This window comes from Herpailurus yagouaroundi, unplaced genomic scaffold (assembly GCF_014898765.1).
Source record: "Herpailurus yagouaroundi ecotype Mexico unplaced genomic scaffold, PumYag 182, whole genome shotgun sequence".
Lineage (NCBI taxonomy): Eukaryota > Metazoa > Chordata > Mammalia > Carnivora > Felidae > Herpailurus > Herpailurus yagouaroundi.
In genome coordinates, this window is record NW_024412413.1 from 48814754 (window position 1) to 48830023 (window position 15270).

Genomic DNA, 15270 nt, shown 5'->3' on the forward strand with positions numbered 1-15270 from the left:
AAATGTTTGGACACTATGTGCCCGGACTTGTCGCCTGAAAAATTTTCCTCAGCCACCTTAGAAAGATCGAACGTAGTTCACTGCAAATCGTTCAATGCCAACGGAGGCTCTACGGATGCCTCCAATGTGGTGGGTAGGGGGTGATAGCAGGGAGGTGGTATTAGGAAATTACCAACGTGAAATGCTCAAAGAGGCCAGGAGAATGGAAGAAGACGCCTGCTCAATTCCATCCATCATCTTCTCTTTGGACTGTTTCAACACGGAGCTATTTTGTTTTTTAACTTCCCATCGTGTCTCTAGAGCTCACAGAGAGCTCAGAAATAAGAGAATCCCTGTGGCAACTGTGCTTTTCTGGATAACATATAACTTCTTATATCTATTTTCTACCAGAAATATAGCGCTATTAGAATTGGATTTTGTCTGATGGACTTCTTTCCTACACTTTGTTTTCTATAAATGATATCTCATTTCTGTAAGTTAAATAATCAGGAGGTTATACTAAACCAACTAAGACAGAAATGCTGGATTTAACTTCTGACTTGCACATTTTGGCTGAAATTCTAAAAGAGCTCACACTGCAGGCCACCTACGAGCAAGGAGAGGAGTCCTCTGTGTCCTTCCTCAGAAGGGCTGGAACACTTAAAAACCATGACACCTCTGTAGTACAGTGATACGGATTCCTTTGTCACTAGTATAGAATTTTAATTTCCTGTATTTCATTTGGTATAACCAAACCATCCTATAGACTTCATATAACCAATCCTTGAAAAGAAGCACGAGCCATTGTTTTAGAGGTACTTTAAAAGAGAAAGTTATATTTATGAACAAAATTTCCTTTGTGTTACTTCTTGCAAACCATCATTCAACAAATTTGGCAATGTAATTTTTTCTTCTTCTTTGAAGGTAACTTGCACACTTAACGTCTTTTATCTTCTTGGGGTGGCTTTCTTTTCTCCACCAAAACCCAATTAAGGACGCTGTACCAATTTACTCTTACTTCCTTCCTGTTCACTGAGTTTAAAATGGGTATAAGCGAGAATGCCAAATAACGTGCATAACATGCCAAGACCCTGATTAATTGACAATGGATCCTTAAATAAAACATATCCTCCAAATAAAGTGATGCAGAACTTGAAGTGTCCGAACATGTTATAGCTGAAGTTTGTGGATAAGGATAAAAAACCCAACAAGCTAGACTGTTCTATTCACACACGCACACACACACAGAAGGAAAAGCAAGCTAGATGTCATAGTCACACACACGCACACACGTACATATGAAGCAAAGCCTTCCTGTGGATGGAAGAGCCTCATGGAGCATGGATTGAACTGGCACCCCCCACCTGAGAAACGAGAACTTCAATCTGGATCAATCCTAGTTCCTTCAGTAGACTTCAGCAACAGTGACAGGAGAGCGCCTCAACTCTTTCTCTCCCGAAAGAAAAGAAAAGAAAAAAAGAAAAGAAAAGAAAAGCCCAAAAGAAAAGAAAAGAAAAGAAAAGAAAAAAGAAAAGAAAGGGGCTATATGATAAGGTTGGAAAAGGAATTCAGAACAAGGTACAGAGAAGATATTTTGCTGAGCCACTTATATTTCCTAGTGCTATTTCTAATAAACTTCCCTTGGCACATGAGGGGAGGTGTGTGCGGCCCCGGAGACCAGACTCAAGGTGAACACATCCAGTATGCTTAAGTTTAGGAGGGAAACAGGGACAGTATAGGGAGTAAGACCCAGCACCAACGACATGCTAGGCGCTATGCTAGATGTGTGGGTCACCCCACTGTATTAAGCATGACATTTACCTTCACCACAGTATCACTCTTCCCGTCCTGTAACTGTCGGGGCCCAAGGACTTCAAGTAACTTAGATCACAGAGTTAGTAAGTGGCAGAGCTGGAGTCCAAACACGGACGGGTCTATTTAACTCCAAGCCCATGTTCTAGTCTGGTGCGTGGCCAGCAGTAAAGTGCTGCTCGATTAGGGGTTTCCAAATCACTGTTCTTAAAAAACAGACTACACACACACACACCTCACTCCTTTAAAAGTTATTCTTACCGTATTTTACGACTATTTGCTCAGAGGTTTGATGTGTACCCCGCGACTCTTCGGATAATGCTAACAGAAGCAGCCAGTGCTCTGTGCCTCAGTTTCCGCGTCTATAGGACGGAAATGGATAAAAGCTCCCTCACAGTGCTACTGAGGGGACGAACTAGAGAGTGTGTGCAAACTTTCCAGCACGTGGCGAGCCCCACACGTGTCAGCAGCTGTCAACAGCAGTGCTGAGGCAGAGTCAACATCTGCCAGGTGCTTGGCGCATATCCTCTCAAACACTCCCAGCAGCCCGACGCTGCAGATGTTCTCCCCCCTCCGCCGATTCCTAAGAGAGGGCAGTGACAGCCGACAGCACTCACAGGCGGCTCAGGTGCACAGGGAGCGATGGGCCCGGGCGTGCAGCCCTCGAGCTGTCTGACCTCGAAACCCGGGCTCCGGCCCCCGTTGGGGGGCCAGCCAAGCGGCCCGGAAGCTCCTTCTGGGCAGGAGGGCACAGGCCGCGCGCCAGGGTACCTGCAGCTGCCTGAGCCACTAGAAGTGATATCCTGGAGGGCAGAGGGTCTTCCCCAGGACATTAGTTGTAACCACCACAACACATGCTTCATTGCCCATTATGAACGATCTCAAAGTGCAGTGGCTCTAACACGCTCAGTGTTGCCTTATGCCACAGCCTCTCTTTTTAAGGAGTTCACGATCTGTGGAAGATGTTTATACTGGAGGGGAGGCGAATTTAAAGAAATTCTTCAGTGAGGTAAAAAAAAAAAAAAATTAATAATAATACATTCAATTAAATCAAAAAGGAACAGTCTATACCTGGTATTTCCGATTCCCCTCTCTAATTCTGCTCTCTGCTCCGGTCAGGCTTTCACCTTGACACTCAGCTCTCGTCAGAATGTCCGCACCCCCACCTTACCAAGCCCCCTCCTCAATTCCCGGCCTTCCCTGACTTGGCCTGTCGGCACAGCTGACCCCTTCTCCTTACGTGGGGTCTGAATCACTTCCCTCCCCTCCTTCGGTTGCTCCTCCTCGGCCTCTGCTGCCAGCTCCTCTCATCCGTGGAGGAGTAAATGCTGACACGACCAGGGACTCCATCTTTGGGCGGCTCTTCTTCTGCTTGTTTGCTTGCTAATCTCAACCGGCCCCACTGCTTTAAACATCTACACGCGACACACAACTCTCTCTGGAATATCTGCATCTGAGAACCTCGATCCTGGACGCTCAGACTTGTTCTACCCGCAGCTCCCTACCCCAAAGCTTCCTTTGGGCTGTCCGATTTCAGCTGATGGCAGCGCCATTCTACCAGGTACTCGGGCCAAAACCATGTGAGCCAACCTGCTTCCTCTCCAATATACTGTCCACAATTTGTCAGCAAAACCTACTGGTGCCACTGGAAAATATACCCAGAATCCAATCACTTCTCACTATATCCACGGCTACCATCCTGGTACCAAACCACCATTATTTCTCTGGGCTCCCTTCTTCTCCTGCCTTTTTTAGTGCAGCGGTTCTCAACCGGGGTGATTTTGCCACCAGAAAGGTCCGGACACATTTTCGGCCGTCATACTTGGGGCATCTAGCGGGTAGAAGCCAGGACGCTGCTAGACATCTTACAATGTGTAGGACAGGCCTCTGCCACAAAGGACTGTCCAACCCCCAAGGTCAACAGCACTGAGTCTGAAAAACCGTGCTTCAGTCTGTTCTCAACACAGCTGATCCTATTAGAACATAAGTAAAATCAAGTCATTTTCCTGCTCCAAGCGCCCACAGCTTCCCATCTCACCCCGAGTCACGGTCTGTATGTAAAAGCTCTGCTCAGCCCGGCGCCCGGTTCCTCTCAGAGCCTTACTATTCTCCGCCCTGTACTCTTCTTGCTGCAACTCTACAAGGCTTTCTTGTTTCCCCAGGGCCTCTCACCACCGGGAACACTCTTCATCCCAATCTGCATGGGGCGACTTCATTTCCTTCGGGTTTTCGTTTACAAGTCCCCTTTCTGTAGATGCCTTCCTGACTACGCCCTCCGAGGTTTCAACCCAGTCCCCAGCATTTTGGATCCTCTTTCCGGCTCTACTTTTTCTCCTCGGCACTTAGCACAATCTAACGCTCTAGATGGGTATGTTAAATATTTTCTTGTTTATAGTCTTCCTTGCCAGAATTGAAACCTGTGAGAACAAAGAGTTTTGTCTATTTGGTTCACCACAGTACCTCCAGTGCCGAACATAGAGTACATATGCCATCATGTATATACTTATTAAGTCAATGCATGGTTTACAGTGAATTGTTCAATAAATATTTGTTGAATGAATGAATGTTCTTAACCAGGGCACATCATCGAATGCCTTGATTTGGCAGCATGGTGCACAAGTTCTGGGACTAGACTGCCACGGGTTCAAATCTGAATACTACACATGTGACTGTCAGTGACTTATTTAACCTCTCTGCACCTCCGTTTCTGCCTTTACAACATAAAATGATAGAATTTAACTCACAGAGCTGCTTTGAGAGTGTGATGCCTAATACACCTTAGGTGTTTCTTTCTAACAGTGCCTGGTACAAAGAAATATTTATTTAGTGTTGGTTCTTCAAAAATATTATTCTTAGGGCACCTGGGTGGCTCAGTCGGTTGAGCATCTGACTTCGGCTTAGGTCATGATGTCACGGTTCATGAGTTCGAGCCCCGCATCGGGCTCTCTGGTATCAGTGCAGACCCCACTTTGGATCTTCTGTCTCCCTCTCCTCTGTGCCTCCCCCGCTTGTGTGCTCTCAAAAACAAATAAAACATTAAAATGAAAATAAAAATATAATTCTTATTATAACTTGTTGGTATTTATTGATAGTTGGCAAATACGTTGCTTTTTTACTTTGCTGGCATCTCAGTGTTCACTCATTTAAATCAATCAGCACACTTGGACATAACATTACTAAACTACCTCTCTCATTTGGGGAAATCCTTTTTTTTTTTTTTTTTTTTCAGTAAATTGTTTTTTAAGACTTTTGTTAAAAGTTTATTTCTTGAGAGAGACAGAGAACATGGTGGGAGGCACAGAGAGAGGGAGGGATAGAATCCCAAACCGGCTCTGCACTGTCAGTGCAGAGCCTGACATGGGGCTCAAACTGACAAACTGTGAGATCATGACCTGAGCAGAAATCAAGAGTCAGATGCTTCACTGACTGAGTGACCCAGGTGCCCCTGGGGAAATCTTTCTTTGCATCTGCTTAAGAGTGGAGGCAGAGGGGGGCGCCAGGGTGGCTCAGTTGGTTGAGCGGCCGACTTCAGCTCAGGTCATGATCTCATGGTCTGTGGGTTCGAGCCCCACGTCGGGCTCTGTGCTGATAGCTCAAAGCCTGAAGCCTGCTTCTGATTCAGTGTCTCCCTCTGTCTCTGTCCCTCCCCTGCTTGCTCTGTCTCTCTCTCTCAAAAAAAACCCAAAAAACCACACATTAAAAAAAATTTTTAAAAAAAGAGTGGAGGCAGAGATAAATGAGAAGAGAAACAGAACTACAAGCAAAATGCTAGTCATTCAGATTCACTTCTTCAAGGCCTGATTCATTTCTTGATTGAAAGTAATATTGAGAAAAACAGGCACACCAATATCCAAGTAAGTACAAAAACAGGTTCCAAAGTCAGATGTCAATGGTCTGAAATTATCTTTTGTTTTTGGATTAGCTGTACCCCTACTTTATTACCAAAGAGACTGAAAAGTGATTTTAAAACCTGGTGTCCAGTCCATTATTCACTCAACAAATATTTATTTAACTCCACTATGTGCAAGGATTGGTGCTCCACGTTAATTTTGATAAGGGAAAAGGTCACTTACTACTTAAGAAAATTCAAAAGCATTCATGATACAGAAAACTAACACATTTCCCCAGCTCACATTTCTTTAAGTTTCCACAGAGTCCAGAGTGGAAAGATACGGTAAAAGACTAAAGATAAGTCTATCTACTCAAAGTAGGCCATGCGATAGTTAGTGCAAGACTCCTGGAAGGAAACGAATGCGACAGAGTTTTAGAAAACAGAAGATGATGCATTTGTAAGTTACTAGGAAAAGGATACGTGACTGGTGAAGTGTTCCCAATGATCCAATAAATTGATAAGTTCACCATGAAAGCTATTACTCCAGACAGCAGCACCATAAGCTACAAACAAACCCAAAGAATTATTCATGTAAAGCAGTTGCGATCATTATAGTCACCAAGTAAAAATACACTTTGATAGGCATTTCTAAAAACGTAAATGACAACCATTAGAACAAGATTTTTAAAAGAATCCATTGTGGAGACAAGAATGGAGGCTAAAATCGCAGAATGAATAGTATTCAGAAATGTAATTTTGTCTACAAAACGCAATGGAAAATTCTCCAGTAACATCCTGCCTCTGAATGTGAATTTCCAGGTTCATTTTTCTTATCCATCTGAAGAAAAATTATTCTGTAATAATTTCTAGTTATAAAAGTAATACAGACTGCTTATAGAAGAAAGAATCAGAAAACAAAGATAAGCAAAAAGCACATAAGGACTTCTTACAATCCTAACTACCCACCACTGTTAATACCTTTGCACATATCCTTTCCAGAGATTTTTCTAGTTAATTGCTCATATATATTCTTATTTAAATTAAATCGCTAAGAATTCATTGAGTATCTATGAAGCTAGGCCACACCTTCTGAGGAACAGAGTAGGGTCTTGTCTTCAAAGAGCTCAGAAACCACTTAAGGACATAATAAAAACCATGATAATCATAGCTTACGCTTACGTAGTACTCACTACATGCCAAGAACTGTCCTAAATGTTTTACATATATTAATTCATTTAACCCTCACAAATGCCCATGAGGTAGTAAATACCATCCCTTTTTACAGATGAACACAGAGAAGAAAAGTGATTGGCCTTCGATCACACAGACAGTAAGTGGTAGGGCTGAGATTTAAGCCCAGGGCAGCCTGATTCTAAAGTCTCTGTTGGTAACCGACTCTGCTAGGCTACCTCTATAACCACATGAAAGAGAGTGAGCTCCGGAAATAGAAAAGTCTTGACCGTTGCCAGGCAAACACAGGTTGTTTTTTTTTTTTTAATTTTTTTTTTTTTCAACGTTTATTTATTTTTGGGACAGAGAGAGGCAGAGCACGAACGGGGGAGGGGCAGAGAGAGAGGGAGACACAGAATCAGAAACAGGCTCCAGGCTCTGAGCCATCAGCCCAGAGCCCGACGCGGGGCTCGAACTCACGGACCGCGAGATCGTGACCTGGCTGAAGTCGGACGCTCAACCGACTGCACCGCCCAGGCGCCCCTACACATGACAGGTTTTAAGTGAATCTCTAGACAGATGTCATTTGGGGCTGGGATAGGGAACGACTGTTTGGATCTTGAATGTACGTACAGATTAGAGGCAGAAGTAGTGGTAGGTTCCCAAGCAGAGGGAACAGTAGGGGCCAAAGCACAGAGGCATGAGAACACAAGGCTGTGCATGGGATGTGAATAAGCCAACCCGGCTGAGGACGGGGGACAAAGTGGCTGTACCACTGTATGCACATAGGACATCTGTCCAAACCTTTCCCACAACTGTATTTAAAGAGTTATAAAGTCATTTTCTATTTCTAAAATAAGAGAATTTAGATAAAACATTTTCTGTGGAATGTAAGAAATCTACATTCCAAAGAAAACATGTCGTATTTGAAGATTCCTTCTGTCCCCTGGGGCTTTTATCAGTTTTTAGATCACTGTGGTCAGGACTAAAGGAGCTGAATTTGTGTCCTATTTAGGTAAAAACAGTAATACCTCATTTGTTTTACAACAGTGAGGTCTGTTACATTTTCAACTAAGAGGACCTTGTTCACTAAAGATTTTAAAAACTGTTTCTAGGAGGTCAATGCCTTATCCATTAGGCTACTAGGGCTTCTTAAAAAATCCTTCTAGAAATATACCACTGTTAATTTTATTGAGTTGACAGAATGTTACATAATTCTTGATGACTTGGCATATCATTAAAAACACAATTACATGCTTTCCTTTGAGGCAATGATGCCTTCTAGGGACAGTAAGGAATGAAAGTGACTTTTTCATATTAAATGGACTGCAACTGCTATGGTCTTAGTTCCTCTGACTTTTGGGGAGGGAGGGACTTCCTGCTGCTTTTCTCTGTTTTGAATCTGTCAGAGGGTCTAGTGCATAAAACCTCCTCCTTCTAGTTCAAGGTCTCTAAGCTGCACTAAATTTGAAGAGCAGGTAACCAAGATGGCTAGAACTAAATTAAAAGCAAATATTATCTGAGGGATGGTCAAGGGATTTCTACTGTGGAAGAAAGCTTATATGCCGGAGTCTACGCACTTGAAATAACTGGCATTCTGCTCACAGGGAGCAAGGCAGAGCACTTAAGAACAGGGGTTCTGGAGCTAGCATGCCTGGACTCAGGCTCTGGCTCCGCTTACTGGCTGTGGGATCTTGAGTCAGCTCCTTAACTCTGTCCCTCAGCTTCCTCATCCTATATCCTAAATATGAGGATAATAATAGTATCCAACTAATAAAGTAGATTCACAAAATAAAATGTGAGGATTAAATAAGTTAATATTTGCACAAAGTGTTAGAATAGTTCTTGGAACAGAGTAAGGGCTATCCAAGTTTGATAAATTACCAGCACCAACAAACAAGACTTTTCCACTGACAGTGTTCCAAAGGTTAAAGTTGTGGGAGGCAGAAATTCCTTCCCTAAGCAGGGAGATTATACTTTCTAACTTAAAACGTCCCCAAAGTGCATATCCCTTTGATCTGGCAATTCTCCTCTTGGGACTCTATTCCAAAGGGAAAAAGTACCAGTTCCTGAAGACATACGTGTAAGGATGTTTACTACAACACTGTTCATAGTGGTCAAGAACTAGATCTATTTTGAATTTTTTTTTTTTTCTTAACGTTTATTTATTTTTGAGACAGAGAGAGACAGAGCATGAACGGGGGAGGGTCAGAAAGAGGGAGACACAGAATCGGAAGCAGGCTCCAGGCTCTGAGACATCAGCCCAGAGCCCGACGCAGGGCTCGAACTCACGGACCGCGAGATCGTGACCTGAGCTGAAGTCGGACGCTTAGCCGACTGAGCCACCCAGGCGCCCCTGGAACTAGATCTGTTTTGTAGACACTGAAAAGAATGAGCTGGAGAGATTTGCATGAGATATTAAGTGAAAAAGCAAGATGCAGGAAATTATTTATGTTATGATCCCACTTTTGTAAAAGAAACAAATGTGTAATTTATGTTTATACAGGTGTGTGTATATTGTGTTTACATGGGTATGTACAACACGAAGAAAAATACGGAAGAACACACACTAGAATGTTAACCTGACTCACCTCAAGGGGCAGGGACCAGGAATGAAGTGTGGAATGTGTACGGGGAGGAGGGCTGGCGAGAAGGAATCCATGATAACCATGTATATGAACACACACACACACAGTGCCTTGGTTTCTTCATCTAAAAAATAATCCTTAGCTTGCTTCCCTTAAAGGGTGATTATACAGATAAATGTGAGAACGGATCTGAGATCATGCTCTGAAAACTAAAAATCACACTTAATAGCAAAGAGAGGATTATCTTGGTTCTTAGGCACCATAACAATTAAAACTTACCAAAGCAGAAACTGACCAGGGGCCAAATATTCCCCCTTCTCCAAACATGGGCTCAAAGAAGGGCACGGCCACCAGTAACATGGCGGAGGACATCGGAGCCTGGTAGTACAACAGCTGCATTGAGTTCACTTGCAATTCATGCTGTTTGGCTCCTACCCACTGAAAATTAGGAGACAAAACAAGTTAGATAGAAAAAAATAGCATCACTTAGTAAACAAATGATGCAACTCTAGTCACAAGGATGGGGACCTGGCGGGGCGGGTTGGGGGGGGTGCTCGGGGAAGAGGAAACCCCTGATTATTCTACTTGATGCCAAAGATCAATAATATATACGAATGTCCTTTAAGCACCTTGGATGAAAGGAGCTTTACAAATTCAATATGTGACAATCTGTTTTCTTCTCAGCTTTGAAGAGAGAGAAAAAAGAGTCCTCTCTTCCCTGCTGGCCCTAGTAAATGGGGGGAATCAATGAATGCACACAGGGGCCCAGGAGTATCAGAGATCTTGGGAAAGAGATGGGAATGGAGATTTAGGTGATAAGCAGGAACCGGAAATACAGTGCTAGATTTCATTTCTTTCTAAAACTGCCCCCTCCCATCCCAGGCAAGAGAAGATGGGGGGTGGGCAGGGCAGACTAACTAGGGATTGACAGAAACCTCAGCTGTCCCAGGTGGCTGCCAGTGTGTGTGGCTAGAAAAGTATGTGAGGTCTTTTCATCCACTTTAGAAAACCCAATCAATGGCAGAAGGAATTTTCCTCTTGATGACTGATTTTTCTGTGGCTAATCTCGCACTGATGCACTGGAAGAAATTAGATAGTCACAAACCCTTTTCAAAGACTACATCATTCAGGAGAACCAACACCTCGAAACCTCAGATCCCATCAGCCCTCAAAATGTTGCACAAATATGAATAAAAAGGAGACTTTCAAGAAAGCTTGACAAGACCGTTTGAATAAGATCTGGCAGAGAACAGCCAGGCTTTTGAATAACTACTCCTACATAATTCTTTTTCCTGTAGATCTGGGTATCCTGTTACACAAACGCGAAGTCTATAGAAATTCACCAAGACAAAAATAGAAGAGCAGGAAATTTGAAACATACCCCTGCCAGCCTCAACTAAGAGTCTTCTGTGAATATGAAGGACAAAGAATCGATTCTTCTGCTGCCCGCTCCCGGGGGTGCTGCAGAGAGCAAAAATGAGTGCAGAGCATGGATGCCCGCTCCTCGGTTCTTTTAGCAACCTCACGAGGCGGCTGCATGTCTCTGGCATTGAACCGCCTGGAAGGGTGGCAACTCTCAGGGCCTCCACTTTCCCTCACTGCAGTGCACCCTGGCTTCTGCCCACCGTGAATGAAACTGCTCTCCCAAAGGGCACCGTCACCTCCAACAGCCACACCCAATGGCCACCCCTCTGCCTTCTTCCTGTGGGGGCTCTCGACAGACCTGACAGGTTTCTCGTGGAAGAACTTGACTTCTGGTTTGCACTCACTTACCTCTTCCTCCATTTACTATTTTTAAGGTAGATGTCTGGCCTTTTTTCTCTTTTATCTCCCTGACTGACGTCACTGACACCCGAAGACCTCTCCAGTTCTGACCTCCTTCTCAGGGCGTGCTCAAACTTCCACAGCTTGCCGGACGCCTTAACTCACACAATCTGCAGGGACCGTTTTCAAAGCAGCTCAGTACCCACTTCCCCAAATTAGCTCCTCCTGTGTAGCTCCCATAATTAAAGACATAATCTCCCCCAAGGATGAGACTCCTTACTTTCGTCATTCCACATTCGGTCAGGTCCTGCTGATTCCTTCTCCAAAAGGCTTCTGGGGTCTCTATCAACTACCACTGTCTGTTCAGCGCCTTCCTGTCTTCCTCCTGAGCCACGAACAGCTTCCTAATTGCTCTGCCTTCACCCTTTGTCCCCCTCCTACTCACCCTTCACTGCCACCAGAGTTAATTTTCTCAAGCACAGGGGACGATCAAGTCACTCCCCTATCTAAGCCCCTTTCCTGGCCCCTGCAGGATAAAGCGCATGAAATTCAAAACTGTGCCATCTGGTCTCATCCGCCCCTAGACCTTGTCCTTCCACAACGCAACAAGAGTCTCACCAAATAAATCAAGTTCTCCAAAAATGCTCTGTACTTTCACACATCACCGCAAAGACAGACCTCTGCTATATTTCTCTGCTCAGCAGATTCCTGTGGGCCCTTCCATTTCAATCGTTAACTTGTCCATAAAGTCTTACCTCACCACCCCCTTGAAGAACAGCCACTTCCTCTCTGGTGTTCCTCAGAACCTTCCTCACATCCTGAGCTATCCTACTTGCGATCAGCTGTCTACATGTGTTTCTACCATGCTGCATTACAGCTGTTTTTCATCTTTGTTATCTTCGAGCAACAAGCAAAAGAAATGTCTGCTGAATAAGTGAGCCTTTCCGCAACTAAAGCTAATACCCAATCACTCATCTTTTAACTCCTACGCCCCTTTTAACTCCAATGCCCTAGCAGTAAAGGCAGAAATAGCTTAGAGATTACACCTGGATACAATGGGAAACGACAACTTTCTTTAAAATGAATTTCTGGGGGGAATATACCTATTCCTTAACAGTACATGTACTGTTTACTAATAATAGAAAACGCTGCCTATTAGTCTGTGAACAATCATTCCTTGGTCAATCCCATTTCAAATATGTGCCTGAGGGATACAGAATCCTTTGGTTCTAATCTGTAGCAATTTTGAGACTTGTGGGAACAAAAATGGTCATAGTGGCAGGGACACTTAATACTCTGAACTGAAATTACATACAAGGAATGTAAGAAATTCTGATGTTTGATAAATAAAATTCCTTGCTATATTTAATAAACATTTAATCCTTCCTGGGCCAAACAAAATCAGTTTAACAAAAAGGATGAATAGGAATGTTCACTGTTTCTCGTAACAAAATTTAAACTCACTGAAGTATACCTAAATACAACCTTCTTAGAGCACAAAGCCGAACTTCCTCTGATTACTCTCTGTAGTGAAAGACACAGTATCCTGGCGACCAGTGACAGCACTGAGTGGGTGCTCTTTCCTTTCGTGCCACTGGTCTCTTGTTAACACCCCTTCTTGCCACTTACAAATGTCCTCAACCCCAGAATTTTCACATAACAGTATTTCTGAAATGATCAGTACTAGAAAGCTTCATATGCTAAGGCTGTGTTAGTAAACTTCCAACATTCATAACAAGAAATGCCTTAGTTTATAACCAGCAGACATATGTGAAAAAGGTAACACCGGTTACACATTTTGGCTCTGACTCCCCATGCAGGCTCACCCAGAATCTCCAGGCCAAGGTTTCCAGTATAGAGAAAATACTGTTTCACTGAGCCCTACACCAAGTTATTTTTCCCCACTGTACAAGAAACAAAAAACATACTTGTTGAGACTTTATGGTAATGAAGTAAGTGAATCCATGCACAAATTTTTAATGAACGCCTGCTAAAGGCAACGCACTGTGCTGCTATAGTACAAGAAGTGAAATACCCATTGCTATAAAATACTGAGAGACAAATTATTGGAAGCTGATATACAAGTTGTAACAGCAGCGTATGTTCTGAGACAAAGATTCATAAATCAGAAATTTTCCTCTCCTGCTCAAATTTCAGAAATGCACTCATTCCTTCACAGTAATCTTAATAATTAAAGAGTCAATCATAAATTTAACCAATGATCTCGGTCTCAAGAACAAAGTCTTCCTACTCATTTTGTAAAGATTTCCCAGATGATAGTATAGCATCACCCCAAACTCAGACTGTCAAGCATGGGTATTATACACTTACACCAGGTAGGTAGGTATTTGGTGAGCATCACACCCAAGTTTCTCTGTCTCCTTTCTTCTCTTCACCTTGAGCCAATTTATGCAATTAGGCTTTCTTCCCAACAGTCTATTGTCTCTATACTGTATTTTCTAAACCTTGGGATACAGCTTCAAAATTTATGAAATCTGCTAAAAAGGCACATAAAGAAAAAAAAAATTACCAACCACTTGATAAAGGGATGTAACTAAAACACCAAGAGCAGCAAACACCATTCCAAGGAAATTAAACTTCACATCGTAATAAGAATTTAGGATTACACCTAAAGTTATAGGAATCTGTAAAGAAAAAGAGGTACATGTTCAGATTAAATTCATGAGACACAAATTTAGTATTCCTTTCATGTTGTCTTACAAAGTTAATCACAAAAGCATCACTGGGAAACAACCTCTATAATTTTTTTTCCATCTGAAAAAAACAGTTAAACCGATTTCCTCAAAGTGAAATATGTGAATTCTATATGTATGTTCCTATTTAATTCTATTTAAAATTCCGGGTAAAATGAATCAATACATTGCAGATTGCAACAAAGGCATACAACGTGCATGCACATAGGAGTAAACAGACCCCCAAAACTAGCGTCTAAACAAAATATAAGCATGAACGTATAGCAAAAGCATTAAGAATTTAAACACTGTAAGTCATTAAGTGCTAAAAGTATCTTCTCTTATTTAAAGACACAGAAACCTCTGCAGTATCTCGCTGCAGACATATTCGGAGACATGTTTTATGCTGAACCCTTAACGTTAATTCATACTTGGTTTGAATCCCCTGGGTCGAAGGAGGGCCGTTTTTCAGTTTGCGATTTTGCAGATATTCCAATACACTGAACTGCATAATGTAATGCAGCGTTCTTTTCTTACCAATCACAGCATTTAAGGATTTCCACCAAACAGCAGTTACTAAAGCTCACACAGGCACACTCTTCTGGGCTAAGAGCCCAACAGAGTGCCAAGATGACTTTTTTCACCTCTCCCAAATAAGCCTGAAGTTCACAAACTCACAGACGACTCATCTGTGCATTTCAAGATGACTGGAAAGAGCTTGGCGCAAGGCTAAACATTCAAATTTCCCGGGGAGAAAGACGATCCAGGAGGTAGGTTGCTAGAGGTGCGCCTTGCGAAGCTAAAGCTACTCACCAGCGTGAGCTGTATTTTGGTAGAGAAGGTTTTCTTGTAGCACAGGGTCTGGATGACTATGATGACCGGCGTCGTCATGGCCTTGGCCAGCTGATAGGTGCCTATGGTGTTGTTCTGCAGAGAGAGATTGGTGAAGACCACGAAGCCACAGAAGCTGAGGGCCAGGAGGAGGAGTTTGGAAGGCGGCAGACTCTTGGGGGCAAAGATGTCCAGTTTCTGACAGATGTACAAGCCCAGCCAGGTGACCACGAAGTGCACCAGGGTCAGGCTCATGTTAGGGAAGCCGTGGTGCACATAGATCCATTTGTTTAGGAACACGATGCAGATGGACACCAGCAGGTTAAGCAGGAGCCCAGCGGCGATGCGCCCGTTGCCTCGCATTCGGTCCGCAAGCGATGCCATAACCCCGGCCGAGCCGGGGCCCTTAAGCTCCCGAGAGGGATGCCAGTCTGTCTCCGGCTGCTCTTCCCCTCCTCCGCTGCCTCCACGTCCTCGCCGGCTTCACGGTCCGACCCGGGAGAGGCATGCACTCTCCGCGTCCCTGGCGAGCAGCAGCCTCAGCCACACACACACATGCTCCGCCGCCGCCCATTCAGCTGGTGACGACGCGGCAGCACGT

The 15270-nt window shown here is 43.7% G+C and overlaps 1 protein-coding gene across 1 annotated transcript; it reads right to left on the minus strand.

Annotated features, from left to right (window-relative positions):
- Window positions 1-786: 786 nt before the first annotated feature.
- On the minus strand, window positions 787-15270 carry SLC35E3 (solute carrier family 35 member E3). The gene is made up of 5 exons (XM_040491478.1): window positions 14652-15270; window positions 13680-13790; window positions 9661-9819; window positions 6104-6186; window positions 787-1155 (listed from the first exon to the last, which is right to left on the minus strand). Exons 1-5 carry the CDS (start codon window positions 15051-15053, stop codon window positions 969-971), a joined length of 942 nt encoding a protein of 313 aa, XP_040347412.1. The 5' UTR covers window positions 15054-15270; the 3' UTR covers window positions 787-968.